General features: G+C 47.7%; 6 protein-coding genes across 6 annotated transcripts; 3 read left to right on the forward strand and 3 right to left on the reverse strand.

The window, feature by feature from the left end:
* Positions 1 to 8: 8 nt before the first annotated feature.
* Positions 9 to 712, reverse strand: FSST1_006051 (ribosomal protein S18; the record flags this gene model as incomplete). The annotated part of the gene is made up of 2 exons (XM_083232385.1): positions 9 to 200; positions 254 to 712. The coding sequence occupies 2 exons, from the start codon at positions 710 to 712 to the stop codon at positions 9 to 11; spliced, it is 651 nt and encodes a 216-aa protein (XP_083089481.1).
* A 294-nt stretch (positions 713 to 1,006) lies between these two features.
* Positions 1,007 to 1,605, forward strand: FSST1_006052 (snoRNA-binding rRNA-processing protein IMP3; the record flags this gene model as incomplete). Its single annotated transcript, XM_083232386.1, has 2 exons — positions 1,007 to 1,162; positions 1,210 to 1,605. The coding sequence occupies 2 exons, from the start codon at positions 1,007 to 1,009 to the stop codon at positions 1,603 to 1,605; spliced, it is 552 nt and encodes a 183-aa protein (XP_083089482.1).
* Positions 1,606 to 2,328: 723 nt separating this feature from the next.
* FSST1_006053 (S-adenosyl-L-methionine-dependent methyltransferase) lies at positions 2,329 to 3,290 on the forward strand (the record flags this gene model as incomplete). The annotated part of the gene is made up of 2 exons (XM_083232387.1): positions 2,329 to 3,070; positions 3,121 to 3,290. The coding sequence occupies 2 exons, from the start codon at positions 2,329 to 2,331 to the stop codon at positions 3,288 to 3,290; spliced, it is 912 nt and encodes a 303-aa protein (XP_083089483.1).
* A 106-nt stretch (positions 3,291 to 3,396) lies between these two features.
* On the reverse strand, positions 3,397 to 6,468 carry FSST1_006054 (P-loop containing nucleoside triphosphate hydrolase protein; the record flags this gene model as incomplete). Its single annotated transcript, XM_083232389.1, has 1 exon — positions 3,397 to 6,468. One exon carries the CDS (start codon positions 6,466 to 6,468, stop codon positions 3,397 to 3,399), a length of 3,072 nt encoding a protein of 1,023 aa, XP_083089484.1.
* A 1,088-nt stretch (positions 6,469 to 7,556) lies between these two features.
* On the reverse strand, positions 7,557 to 8,010 carry FSST1_006055 (YqaE/Pmp3 family membrane protein; the record flags this gene model as incomplete). The annotated part of the gene is made up of 3 exons (XM_083223794.1): positions 7,557 to 7,606; positions 7,725 to 7,831; positions 7,994 to 8,010. 3 exons carry the CDS (start codon positions 8,008 to 8,010, stop codon positions 7,557 to 7,559), a joined length of 174 nt encoding a protein of 57 aa, XP_083089485.1.
* A 3,429-nt stretch (positions 8,011 to 11,439) lies between these two features.
* Positions 11,440 to 13,002, forward strand: FSST1_006056 (uncharacterized protein; the record flags this gene model as incomplete). Its single annotated transcript, XM_083232390.1, has 5 exons — positions 11,440 to 11,536; positions 11,594 to 11,937; positions 11,984 to 12,055; positions 12,113 to 12,718; positions 12,778 to 13,002. The coding sequence occupies 5 exons, from the start codon at positions 11,440 to 11,442 to the stop codon at positions 13,000 to 13,002; spliced, it is 1,344 nt and encodes a 447-aa protein (XP_083089486.1).
* Between the last annotated feature and the right edge of the window lie 609 nt (positions 13,003 to 13,611).

A 13,611-nucleotide genomic window follows, 5' to 3' on the forward strand; every position in this document is an offset into this window, starting at 1 on the left:
ATACTGGTCTACTTTCGGTGCGTGAAGAAATCCTCACGGAGCATTTCGGGATGGGCGTGCACGCTGGGGTAGATGCCCATTCCCTGAACTCGGCGGACCATCTTGGCCACCTTGCGCTGGTTGACTGGTCGAAGACGGGTGAGGTTGGAGTGGCTAATCATTCCAGATGATGATGTGAAATATTCGATGAGAGAGAAGTTCTGAGGGTCAATTAGCATCATTGTATCAGGCCTACATGCTGATATAGACGCACCTTGTACATGTCAAGAGGGTTGATGCCGAGCGCATCAATAACGTCGTTGTTCTTTACCGACTTCTTCCTCCACTTTTGCATCTCGATAGGGCTCAGATCATGAGGCGAGTAGACATCTCCTGCCTGCCATCGTCGAGGCATTTGCCTGAGGAAGTCGCCGGACATCTTCTGGTTCTTGAGGAAATCCATCTGGGCCGTCTTCTCCATTGTGTACGAGTTGTTCCGCGTCTTATATCGCTCTATAAGTCTGGCAGCAGCATCTCCGCCGCGCGATGACTTGTACCCGTGCCCGCCAGCACGGTTGTTACTGTTACCGAGACTAGCAAGTCGGTGGTTATGACCTCCTGCAGAGGTGTTGGGCTCGCGGGGAGCAGCAGCAGGGGCTGTTGTGGAAAAGGATCGAATGGCAGTTCGCGCAATAGCCGAAGCTGTCGAGAGGGCTGGTAGTCTAGGAGGCATCGTGGGCTGTTGCAATTGAAACCTGGGGATTCAACTTGGCGGTTGCGAGGCTCGCTCTAGAGGCTAATTTTGGTGATGCTCAATCGTTGGAGGTTTTTCGACGGGGCGGAATGCGGCGGGGTGAATTCCGCGTCTCCACTCAGATTTTATCGTTGCAAATCCAACCTTTGAACTTTTGATAGTGGAACAGCAACTATTTACTCTACCAACGACGGCGACGACGCAAGCAGAAAAAGGCGACCAGACGTCTCATAATAATCCATCTATAGCGAGTAGCGTTGAGAAACCGCAATCATGGTCCGAAAACTCAAGCATCACGAGTCGAAGCTTCTGCGAAAGACAGACTTCATCACATACAAAGGCGACAATGGCCATCGCGACAAGGCCGTCATGCGGCGATACATGATCCAAAAGCCCGAGGACTACCACAAGTATAACCGTCTCTGTGGTGTACGTGTTCCCATCTCAAGCGCATCAATTCTTGCTAACAATCACAGTCTCTGCGCCAACTCGCCCATCGTCTATCCCTCCTCCCTCCCGAGAACGCAACCCGCCGCAAGCACGAGGAGCTTCTCCTCAACAAGCTCTACGACATGGGAGTTCTTTCATCTTCTTCAAAGCTTTCCGCCGTCGAGAACAGCGTCACTGTCAGCGCCTTTGCGCGCCGCCGACTTCCCGTCCTGATGACCAGGCTGCGTATGGCCGAGACTGTGCAGGCAGCGACCAAGATGATTGAGCAGGGCCACGTGCGCGTGGGAACCGAGACTGTCACCGACCCGGCTTACCTGGTTACGAGAGGCATGGAGGACTTTGTGACATGGACTGTGGGCAGCAAGATCAAGAGGAATATCATGAAGTACCGAGACCAGCTTGATGATTTCGAGCTGCTGTAATCGGAGTATCTTTGAGCATTGGCTGTTGAAAGGGTGGAAAGATGGGGAGGAAAATGCATTGGACGATTGGAGTTTGGGCGTCTTTGTATTGCGATCTTCTAAGGGCAACTACTACGGTGAAGCTCAGAGTTTGAAGGTAATGCTTCAATATTCAACAAAATTTTGTCAAAGCTATGCAATTTATTTGTCTATAGTCACAGTATAGTGGATGACAATAGTAGTTCAGCTTTAAGCACTGCGTCTAAAGCTCTACCCCTGATGTTTCCCACTGTCATGCAGGGTTACCAACGGAATATCTTACGCAAATGGCGGCATTGTAACAGGAGTGACCTCTCTTGTCCTAGTGAACATATTGTCTTGGAAGAAAGAACAAAGCTCAAAAAGGTCATGAGTGATGATAGGCACTGTTATTGTCATAGAAGAGTCTACATCCAGAAAACGCATGGGGAAAGATGTTTAATAGCTCAATCGTATCAGATCTATCCTTGTCTTTCTACCTTACCAATCACTTTCTATTGCTGTATGAATGAGTGTTAGCAACGAGACTGACAATGTGACTGCCGGCCCCGCTCGGCTCCGTCTCCGGAACGCGGAAACCTTACAAAACGAGCCGAGTTCCGTGTGGGTGATCATGCCCAAGAGTCCCTTATATAAAGCAGCCCTCCTTCTTTCTTACATGTACGTTCGTATCTGAGTGTCTTATCTTTAAGATTAGTACCCATCATGGCAGTCCTTTCAACCCTCAATGAGCTCGCTGAGCAGCTCATTGACCCTTATTTGTTTATGAGCATAGCCATACGTTTCCTCCCTGGCACAATTCTTGAAGTTATCAGGAATAAAGATTTCCGTACGCTGTTCTCGCCATCTCGGTTCAAGGAGGCTTGGTTTGGGAACTTTTGGGCCTTTATAGGTCCTCAGGTGAAGGCCAACGCGGAGGCCAAAGTTATTCCACTACTCGAAGGACGTGTAAAGAATGGCCGCTGGGGGGATGAGGTTGTCGAGAGGCCCATCAACGGGGTTGTTCTTGAGATTGGTGCGGGGACCGGAATGTGGGCGGATGTGTTTGCCAAAGTCAACGTCGGCGTGAACACCGAGGAAAGTGATAATAGGGAACTCAGACGGAGAAAGGGAGAAGAGAGCGGTTTGACTCGCGTATACGGCATCGAACCCAACCCCAAGTCTGCAGCTACTCTGCGACGACGGGTGAAGGAGATTGGACTTGATGGTGTCTATGAGGTTGTACCAGTGGGCATTGAATCCATCAATAACCCAAAAGCTTGGGATGGCCGAATTGAGCCTGAGAGCGTCGACTGCATCGTCACCATTCTGTGTCTCTGCAGTATCCCTGAGCCCGAGAAGAACATCAAGCTTCTGTACCAAAGTCTCAAGAAAGGTGGTCGATGGTATGCGTATGAGCATGTGCGCATCGATGAAAGCAGGAGCTTCTTTTTGCGTGCCTATCAATGTGAGTCAATTCTTTCCATTCTCGCCCGAGCAATTGCTGACATTGATCAGGGGTCACTGGACTCGTGTGGTCGCAAGTCATGGGTTCATGTCGAATCTGCCGATCGACCGGCAAAGCATTGAGAGAAGCTGGGCCATGGGAGAAGATTGATTTAGCGCCACCAGTGGGAGAGGCAAGATTCCATCTTCTTCCCCATGTCCTGGGAACACTGACAAAGTAGACATGCGAGAGTTTTGAGCCTTTGGGTGCTGAGCAACATGAAAATAAAGAAAAAATGAGCTATGCACAATGAATATGAAGGGTATCAAATCGAAAGCATTAACGCCTTACAACTCATCATCGTCGTCGTCGTCTGACAGGAATATCGACGTTCGTATACTAGATCCTGCGCCTTCCGTCTTGACTTTCTTCTCTTCTTCAACTTTTGTGCTGAAATTTTCAGTCTTGATGCTTTCCGTCTTCCAAATGTTCTCCTTGTTGTCCTTGACATCTTCGTCTTTGAAGGCAGAGCTGATATCCATTTTCTCGTCTTTAACTTCTTCCTTTGTGCCTGGATCACGCGCCTCATCTTTGGTAACATCTCTCACATCCTCTTCCTTAATAATACCCTCTTTGATGAGCTTGGCTTCTCTTTTCTTGTAGAACAGATCCAGACAATTCCGCCTTGCCTCCTGCGTCCAGCTTTCCACTACGAGTGCAAATTCTGTCGCGTTTGCGAAACCAAATTCCTTGGCCATCTCGCAAAATTGTCGCAACTTCGCCTCTTCGGGTGGGTTGTATATGCCGAATAGACCTTCACCACGCTCGTTACCAGGATCCGCAAAGAGGGCACTCTGTCCCTCTTGTGTAGAATACGAAGTCATGGCTGCCCGCCGCGAGAGTTGCTCTTCGATTTTGGACGATCCAATTACCTCACTGTTGTCGTGTGTATACTCGACACCGGCAGAAGTGAGGATGGCTTGTATCGCATCACTCTTGGGCTTTTTAGCCTTTTTAGAATCCAGCATCCGCTGCTGGTTCTCTGCCGTCAGAAGCGAGGCAAGTTGACTCATGCCACCGTCTTCGGCATCCGGCGCTTCGTTCTTGATAACACCAAGATCCTCTTCATCCTTGGCTGCCTTCTCCATGTCGACGTCAACAAGATGCACGCCCGCTTTGGCCTCGGCAATATTGGTTTTATTGACAATGTCTTGGAGTAGGCCACTGTCGTTATGATATGTAAAGATGTTGGCAAGCCCAAAAATCTCACCCTTGCGGTCTGTGTCCTGCTGAACACCTTTGAAGTAACGGCGCTCGGATGATGCAGTGTAGCCAATGTTCGCTTGCTGTTGTTTGTAAATTTGCCGCGCGTAGACAATTTCTTCAACTGTGCCGAGCGAGATAAGACGAAAGACTTCGACGTCGCGAGTCTGACCAATACGGTAGGCTCGATCTTGTGCTTGAAGATCGTAAGACGGGTTCCAGTGAGGGTCGATGATAACGACCTTGTTCGCAGATGTGATATTGAGACCAACGCCACCGGCTTTGGTCGATATAAGAAAAACGAATTGTGTTGGGTCGGAGTTGAATGTGTCAACAACCTCCTGGCGTGCTTCGTAACTCAACGAGCCATCCAAATAACTGACAGTGTAGCTCGTATTGGTGAAGAGATGCTGCAGAATACGCAGAAGTCGCACGCTGTGAGAAAAGACCAACACTTTATCACCATTGGTATGCCAGAACTTGAGAAGTTTCTTCAAAACCTTCCATTTTCCACAGAATTCGGGGTTCACCAGGTTCTTAATCCGGTCCCTATTGTCGTAAATGTATTTCCAGGTGTCTGGCAAACAGGTTCGAAGTGTTCTCATATCTGTGTCGTGTTTTGCCTCTAGGTCAGTCGTCTGAGGCACGAGAAGGGTCAGATGGTTGGCAAGCTTTTGCAGAACCATCATGCTGGGAAATACTATGTTCTGCCATCGCCTACCGTCAGAAAGAAAGCTATTACAGCACCATCCTTTCTTCTTGCCTCCACAGCATGGCTCTGAAAGAGTGCGAATGAGTTCGATATCCGCACTGCTGAGGAAATTCTCGTAAGCGTCTCTCTGAAAATCCGTCAAGGGGCAAAAGACGACTCGATCTGTCTTCTTGGGCAATTGATGTGCTATGATAGTTTTCATTCGCCGAAGAAAGTATTGAGGTAGTAGATTGTGGACCAGTTTGTCGGCTGTTGTCCTCGCCAGACTGAGTTGGGCTCCGGTTGCATCATGAGACTGTCCAACAGTCAGTGGTTTAGTTACCGTCTGTGTCCATTCGGGAAGGGTCCCAAAGTGGCCAGGGTTGGTCCAGTCTAGGAGTGTCCAGAGTTCTTCGTATCGGTTCTGGATTGCCGTGCCAGTCAAACCGATACGACAAAGTGCATTGATCTCATTCAGAGCCTTGGTAGTCTCTGAGGACCTGTCTTTCAACCTGTGGCATTCGTCGGCGATCACTGCGTCCCATTGGACCAAGTTGATGGAACTCCGACTGTTTTTGTATGTGTCATAAGTGGTGATCATAATCTCGACTCGACCCGCGCGAGCAGTACTCAGAGCATCCTCTTTGTTTGCTCCATGAAACAGGTCGGTATGCCACCAGCCCCAACGATCCAACTCATTCTTCCAATTCATAATCAGAGATCCAGGGCATATAATCAGTATTCTCGGGTACCATCGATCAGGGTACTGACGAATCTGCCGTAGTCGTTTGGCGTCACGTTCGTCACCAGTCTTACCAAATGCAACAGTCAAAAAAGCCGCCACTTGCACTGTTTTGCCAAGACCCATGTCATCGCCCAGTATACCACCTTCTTGGTAGACAAATTTCCTGTGAAGGAATGATGCACCAGCAACTTGGTAGTCTCGAAGATACTGCGCGATAGATGCCGGGATGAGGCCTGCGGATTGAGGCAGTTCAATGTCCTTGTACGGTCGTGAAGGCTTGATACCACTACTCTCGGGGAATTTTGGTCGCTCTTCTAATTCTCTGAGTCGTCCTGTCTCTTCAAAATGAATATCAGAGTAGTCTGGTGGTACCATCAAAGCAGCGTCATGGTGGAGTTTCCTCTTATTGTCAAACTGTTGCCTTCGCTCGATGAGATATTCAGGTATGTCTACCAATTCAACATCCTCCTCAGGGACTTCGCCTTTTGCATCAGCATTTTCCCCTCCTTTCTTCCGTGTAGACTTTCGTTTGGCACGGCGCTTTTTTGGCTTAGTAGGTAGATCGTCCTCATCGCCTGTCCACTCAACCTTCTCTTCGATTACGGTTTCATGTTTCCTTTTCTGTGCCGATTTAGAAGGAGTAGGGCTGTTCAAGCCGGGCTCCGAAGCCGTGTCATCATCGTCAAGTATTTCTATTACTTCTGGCTTTGTTAGAGGCATGTCGGAGGGTGAGAGTGATGGTTTAAGTGCATGGTTCGTGAAACGCGTAGTGACGCGGTCAAATGGTGATGTATGGAGCGAAAGCACGTGATTATCTATTAAGGTCTCATCTTTAATAAGGGAATTTAATTATGCAATAAATGTTAATTCGCGTTTAAAAAATAAGTGCATGAACATCTTCTTTCCATCTCGAATATTTAGTACTAATATACTCCGTACGTACTTAATAACATGCATAAAGAAAGACTCCACATTCGCATTGATCTGAAATCAAACAACAAACTGCAATGCCACGCCACAAGATCCGCTGCAAGCAAGTGCTACACTGGCAAATTCAAATGATCCTATCGCCAATCAAAAACTTTGAATCCTTCAAAGAGGTCTCAATCATTGAAGTACCAACGAAAGATTGATTGCGATTTTGTAGCTAGAAACCCTAAATGCATGCACTTTGGCGTTCTAGTTCTTTGCATCAGTACAAGGTTTAAGTTAACAGGACCATAATTCCCGATAGCGATCAATGGAAAAGGTTATCCGTTCACATGAAGACACCCATGTCGCTCATCTGCCGATGGTTACGAAGCGGGTCTGCCAAGAAGCCTGGGTCACATCAGTTAGACAATCATACAAAATCACCATGTTGCAAACAACAAAGACAACAAAATTTAGATGTCAAGGAAACGTTGGATTGACGGGTATCGAATTAATTACTAAAAAGCCCAATGCATTATGCCTTGAGAGCCAATCCAGCATGCGCCTTCATCCGCAAATAAACATAGAAAATAAGGAACTGGTATCGCATCGCGTCCATGCCTGTCGTAAAATCGGCGTCCAAACTCGTAAGCGCGGATCACCGGCGTAAGGTATCAAAGCGAAGCCAAGGTTGCGCAAACAAAAACACAAAACTTCTGGGCGAATGCGCGTACCCGGTTGACACGGCAGTCAATGGTGTCTTGGCCGTCAGACAGAATGTTGCTTGGTCCAGGACAACCGATTGCTGACCAGTTGTTGTCGGTGGTTGGAAAGCGGGGTACTCATTAAGCCATTTGGGATGCGCTGTAGCCCTGAGAAGTCAAGTGCGGTAAGGCTTAGTACTTCAGGATGATGTATAGAGCGTGGATGATACCGGGAATGTAACCTGAGAGCGAGTTAGTCAAATGTTGAACAACACGTGTATATAGATAGTTTGAGTGCCGGCGTGAGCCTGCGCCGGAAGAATCGGGTGCAAGGGTTGAATTGATAAGTAAGTGACTTACCCAGAATGGTGAGGAGGATGTTGATGAAGAAATCGGCACCACAACCGCGCTCGAGGAAGACACCAACGGGAGGAAGGATGATGGCAAGGATGATCTTGCAGATGTCGCTGGAGAATATGTTAGTATGTGTTGTGATGCTTCCGGTTTCTGTGCATGTATTCTCAACATCTCGAGAAGACCATCCTGCGATATCTTGCGACAGCGTTGACTGCGGATCGCTCGGGATGACGTCGTCGTTCAGTCGAGAATACTGTAAGAAGTCGGCTTACCTAGCGGTGAAAGGCATGTTGTCGGTTGTAAAGACGAAGAATTACTCGAAAATGGGTGATTTGGTAGTAGTTGGAAAGTTGTTTAGGTAACTTTGTTATGCTTTGGGTTGTTATAAGATGGGAGAAAAGGTTTGGTAGATTGGAGGGCACCAGAGTCTTTTATATAGACTCGGTCATCGACGAACCAAGCATGGCATAACATCACATCACATCACACACCCAAACCTAAGGAAGGTACGGTAGGTACTGTACCTGCTAATTACAGTTTCCAACTTTCCTTGACCAAGCAACGGCAAGAGTGTCCGCGCAACCTCAACCGCACCTGCACTCTGGGCACTGCGTCATCGACCTAGCAAGGATGTGGCAAGCCACAGGGACAACATCTCGCTACGAGCCAGTCGTAGGCCAAGCAAACGCTGCCCTGCTTGGTCAATTTTAACCGCCTGACCTGAAGTACAGAAGGTACAGCAAGCTTGAGTGAGGTCGGGCTAGCCCGGCCCCCCCAGTCATGTTGTATTAGTCGCAGACTTGACAGGGGGTGTTAGGGCTACGTCATGAGGCGCATGTCTTGATGTGGCTGGGGCGAACTATTCACCAACGATAACGAGGTCAAACCACCACCAAAGCATGCGATAAACGAAAGGATTCGTCAATTAATATTCGTTGATCTTTGTGGCTGAGTTTTCGGGAATTTTGGTCTTCTTACGCCAATTTAGACCTCCACTTTCGATATTCATCTCAATTGACCATTCTCGCATTCAATTACAGTCTTTGCATGAGCCTCAGCCTCTTGGACATCGTAAGCGATGTGTCAAGGCGTTGCAGATTGTTGAGATATGAGTGTGCCTGATAACAAGATTACCTGACACACTATTGTCGTAATGAGTACGTTACTGGGTAAACTGGCTTTGAGTACCACCACAAGATCAAAGATGCCGAGACTACCGACACCCAAGACTTAGCGGCAAGGTCAATTCAACATGCCCTGCTAAAAAAGGAAACATGATTGCTTAGACTTCTCTCTTGCTATGCTTCTTTCAGCCTTCCTTGCTGTCTGTGCCCACTGAAAATTCTTCCTGATTTTTTTAGGCGTGGCTTGACAAGTCTTTCACTAATTTCAGCTTGGCTCTTGGCTCTTGGCTCGGTTAATGCTGAATTGTTCAGTCTTTTGCATGTTTCAAAAACACTTGAGGCTACGAATACGCGTCAGTGCCAAGCATCTACTCAAGTCCCAAGTCCTTGCATCACGGCCTCACCGGCACTCAAGTGGAGGGCCAAGAGAGAACAGCTCGGCAGCCCCCTTTTAGCAAGTCTAGATTCGCCTTTGCATCTGCCAGAGGAATACACTAAACACAGAGGCAAGTTGTTCGTTGTAAACGACGTGATAGAAATGATCCCATCTCAAAGCCTAAACTTGACGTTATGATATCAGTAGAGAGAAGGATGATATCAGCGTCAGCACATGGAATCTGGGGTCATAAAGTTTGGAACCAACCCTAGATGCAGGGCTACGGAGCGTAGATACGGTTCGCCCAATAAAGATTAGTCCTGCTCTTGATCTTATCCAGGCAAGGATTATTCTACTGTGAAATTCTCCGCTAAGCAGCCACAGCCATATTATACAGCACGGGCGAATGCGAACTTAATAAAACATCAACCATAGTATCTAGCTGCTGCTTGAAGAATCATGCCCAAAGGCATCCGCGTATAGTCTAGTTATTAAACGAAGTCACACTTTTTTTTTTACTTTTCCTTCGTTTAGTAGTGTGGTGAACCTTTTAACTAATTGTCATGCTCTTTGCAACTTATACTTAAGCTACTTTTCCCTCCTAGGGCTGGATAATAACTCCAGCGTTGGTCTCTTTGCTCTTTCTTCACTTTCGGGGTCAATACCAACCCGGTCTAGGCGCCATCGCCACAAGTCTCGCAAATTCTCATATAGCTTCCCTTCTATCGTCAGAACGACATACCTTTCTACGTTGACAAAATTCTCGAAAGAATGTCTAGAGCCACGTGTGGAATTGAAAAGTGATTCGGGGCTGCTTGGATGAGGACTGATGATCCAATTATAGCCATGCACTGTAAATAAGCATAATTCACGTGTCGTCGCCCACATTCGATTCCTATGGGCCCTACCTTCAGTATCCCAGCAGAGCCTCTTTGACACTGATCAGCTCTTGAATATAGTATCAGCCGTTGATAGGGACTGACCTATCGGGAAGAGTGAATCCCCCCGTGGCAAGCTCCGGAAGGATGTACCTGAGAAAGTCTTGCGTTGCATGATGCCCCTGACTAGCCTTTGTGTCTGTCGGGTGATATGCTGGATCTCGTGGAATAAATTTCGAACCCCAGCTGCCTGTTCTTCCCTCCGAAGTTTTTGAGTTCAGATATGAAGTGCCGGGTCAGTGTCTTTCAAGGATTGAAGGAGCCCTATATGACATCTTACTTGCATACTTGAAAAATCGGTTCTCCTTAGGCGGGAAGCTTCAACAAGTACCTATGATGTATAAGCCTACAGAAATGGCAAGTGGCATAACAGTCACTTATAGGTATCCTCTGCTAGACCTAGGTATGTAATAGTTTTCTTGGCTCTTTATTACTTACCACCGCGAAACGCAATTATGTTATACGAGTTCTCGCGTAGTAGATTATACCAAGCGACTACTGACTAACCTACGTATTATCTGTTTCGCAACAAACCCTCACTCCTTGAACAGAACTCTCTGGAAATTGTACGTCCCCAAAAGATTGTACTGATTTGGAATATGAGGTTCAGTCGATCGTCGCAGGTTTGTTACATAACGCGCCAAACCACTGCTTCTCGCGTGGGCAATTGCTCAGTATGTCCTGATTTCATTAGAATGGGATTCAGAATATGGCCAGCACCAATACAAGAATTACCTGAGCGTATCCCTCATCTTGTTGATCTTGGATCTGGGTACACACTCCATTCTCATCAGCTTGAGCTGCCTAGTCGGATCGATAAGGCCCCTGGTGGAGGAAAGGTCCCAAGTAATGACATGAACTCTCAATGCTATCTGTGTTTAGGTTCTAATTTAACTAACATGACGCCGGCTGACTGCGCTTCCTTCTTAAAGCGATTGTGTAAGCAGAGCAAAACCTGGACCGGCCCAAGGCGTTCGGGTGGAAAGCGGGCAGCAAGTTATAATCGAGGATGTAAAACCTTGTTGCACTGGAAATGCTATGATGAATGCCTACCAACCGTGTATTCTCGGCGAGTGACTAATTCTGCGGCCACAAACCATAACAAACCGATGTCGCAAGGAAAGGGGGGACACACTCTTGCGTACGCAGAAGGCCTCAAGACTCTATGAATTCGATAAGAAAAACACGTACTGCAATTTCTTTGCTCTCCCTCAACTCACACCATCTATCTTACTCAGTCAACTCTTTTGTAACAAGCACTCCAACGTGTGATAGCGACCATGGCCGGAAAAAAGATTATGATCCTTGGAAGCGGTATGGTTGCAAAGCCATGCGTCGACTATCTGCTCCGGAATCCAAACAACACCCTCACAGTTGGTTAGTATTCCTCTTGTCGCCATCTTTAGTCTGCTGTTCTTATAATCTGTACACCAGCCTGCCGCACTCTTTCCTCTGCCCAGAAAGTCGCCGCTGGGCGCCCTCGTGTCGAAGCTATCTCCCTTGACGTAGCCTCTCCGGAACTTGATCGTTACATTGCAGACCATGACTGCGTGATATCTCTTGTGCCATTTATCCACCACGCCCATGTGGTTCAGTCGGCTATCCGGGGAAAGACCAACGTGGTTACGACAAGCTACGTGTCTCCTGCCATTCGTGAACTCGAACACGAGGCAAAACAGGCTGGCATCACCGTTTTGAACGAGGTTGGTGTCGACCCTGGTGTCGACCACTTGTACGCCATCAAGACCATCGATGAAGTTCACGACAAGGGTGGAAAGGTATGATTGAACACCAAGAGGTCTTTTTCGTTGCTTATCAAGTCAGGTCCTCGAGTTCTACTCGTATTGCGGTGGTATCCCCGCACCTGAAGCATCCGACAATCCTCTGCGTTTCAAGGTGGGTTAAGCTCTTTCTGTGAAGCCGTCCACATTCCTCTGACCGTATTTCTGTTAGTTCTCTTGGTCACCTCGTGGTGCTTTGCTCTCACAGCACAATTCCGCCAGGTTTCTTCAAGATGGAAATGTCGTTGAAATATCCAACAAGGACTTGATGAGCACGGCAGTGCCGTACTATGTTGTCGATGGATACTCGTTCCTTGCCTACCCTAACCGAGACTCGGTGCCGTTCAGAGAAGCCTATCGAATCCCCGAAGCCCAAACAGTCATCAGAGGCTCTCTTCGATATGAAGGTAACCCGGCTCTAGTTAAAGCCCTCATCGACCTTGGATGGCTTGACACAACCGCCAAGGACTGGCTACAGGACGGAATGTCGTGGGCCGAGATCCAGCAGAAGGCCACCGGAGCAGCCTCCATCGCTGAGGCTGATCTCGTGGCTAGGGTGGATGAGCTTTGCACTTTCTCTTCCCCTGATCAGCGTGGCAAGGTCTTAGCTGGTCTCAAGTGGATGGGTTTGTTCTCAGAAGAGGTGCCTACCACTCAGGAAACACTTCTCGATACACTTTCCGGCCAACTCCACAAGCTTTGCAGCTTTGAGCCTGGTGAACGTGATTTGGTGATGCTCCAGCACAAGTTCGTTGTCGAGTGGAATGATGGTACAAAGGTCAGTGCATGCCAATTTTACTCCGTATATAACAGAAGCCACTGACAGCCGTGAAAAAGGACACCATCACATCTACTCTCGAACTTTTTGGGGATCCTAACGGCTATTCAGCTATGTCGAAGTCTGTTGGGTTAACGTGCGGAATTGCCACCCAGATCCTACTCAACGGCGACCCGGCCTTTAACAAGCCTGGTGTGCTTGCACCTTATTCTCGAGAAATTTGCGAGCCCATCCGAACCGAAATTGAGGCAGAAGGTATTAAGCTGGTAGAAAAGGTTTTGTAGGGTCAATCAATTACTCAAAGTCTGGTGATAACCTTTTGGGGCCATCGAAAACGTTCATCCTCCTGTTCAGGAAAGGTATCTTGGGCTTTATACTTAAGGCAAGGTAGATTTGGTCTTTTAAATAAAGGACGCAAGCTTTGTTTCTCAGATCAAGTGCACCTATAGCATAAAATACTATGCCTTAACTGTAAAAGGAACTCGTTCTTTATTACGTTCGGTACTACTCAGGATGTATTGTGCATCAAGAGATATATTGTACCGGCCAATTAGATGTTAGACTGTGATATTGCAACTCTAGGTTTCAGCTACAGTCTGTGTAAATGCCTAGCTTACTAGAAGAGTGGGCTTGCTTAGCAGTGTGGTTAGTTGGCATTGTAGCAGCTTGTACCATGTAGGTAGTCGAAGGTATATTTTTGTGAACAGCGCACTATCCGCCAAGCCATCATCATATGAGGCTCATCGTCTTTCAGAACTTACGTACAGTACCTAAGATACGAATGCGACGAAGAGGTATGACGGTCCAGCCACCGGAGAAGGACGCCGTATAGTTCCACTCTGTTCCAGGCACAACGGGGATGAATCCCCTTGGCACACGACAACGACTTGACT

Source organism: Fusarium sambucinum, chromosome I (assembly GCF_050947815.1).
Source record: "Fusarium sambucinum isolate potato_lamoka chromosome I, whole genome shotgun sequence".
NCBI lineage: Eukaryota > Fungi > Ascomycota > Sordariomycetes > Hypocreales > Nectriaceae > Fusarium > Fusarium sambucinum.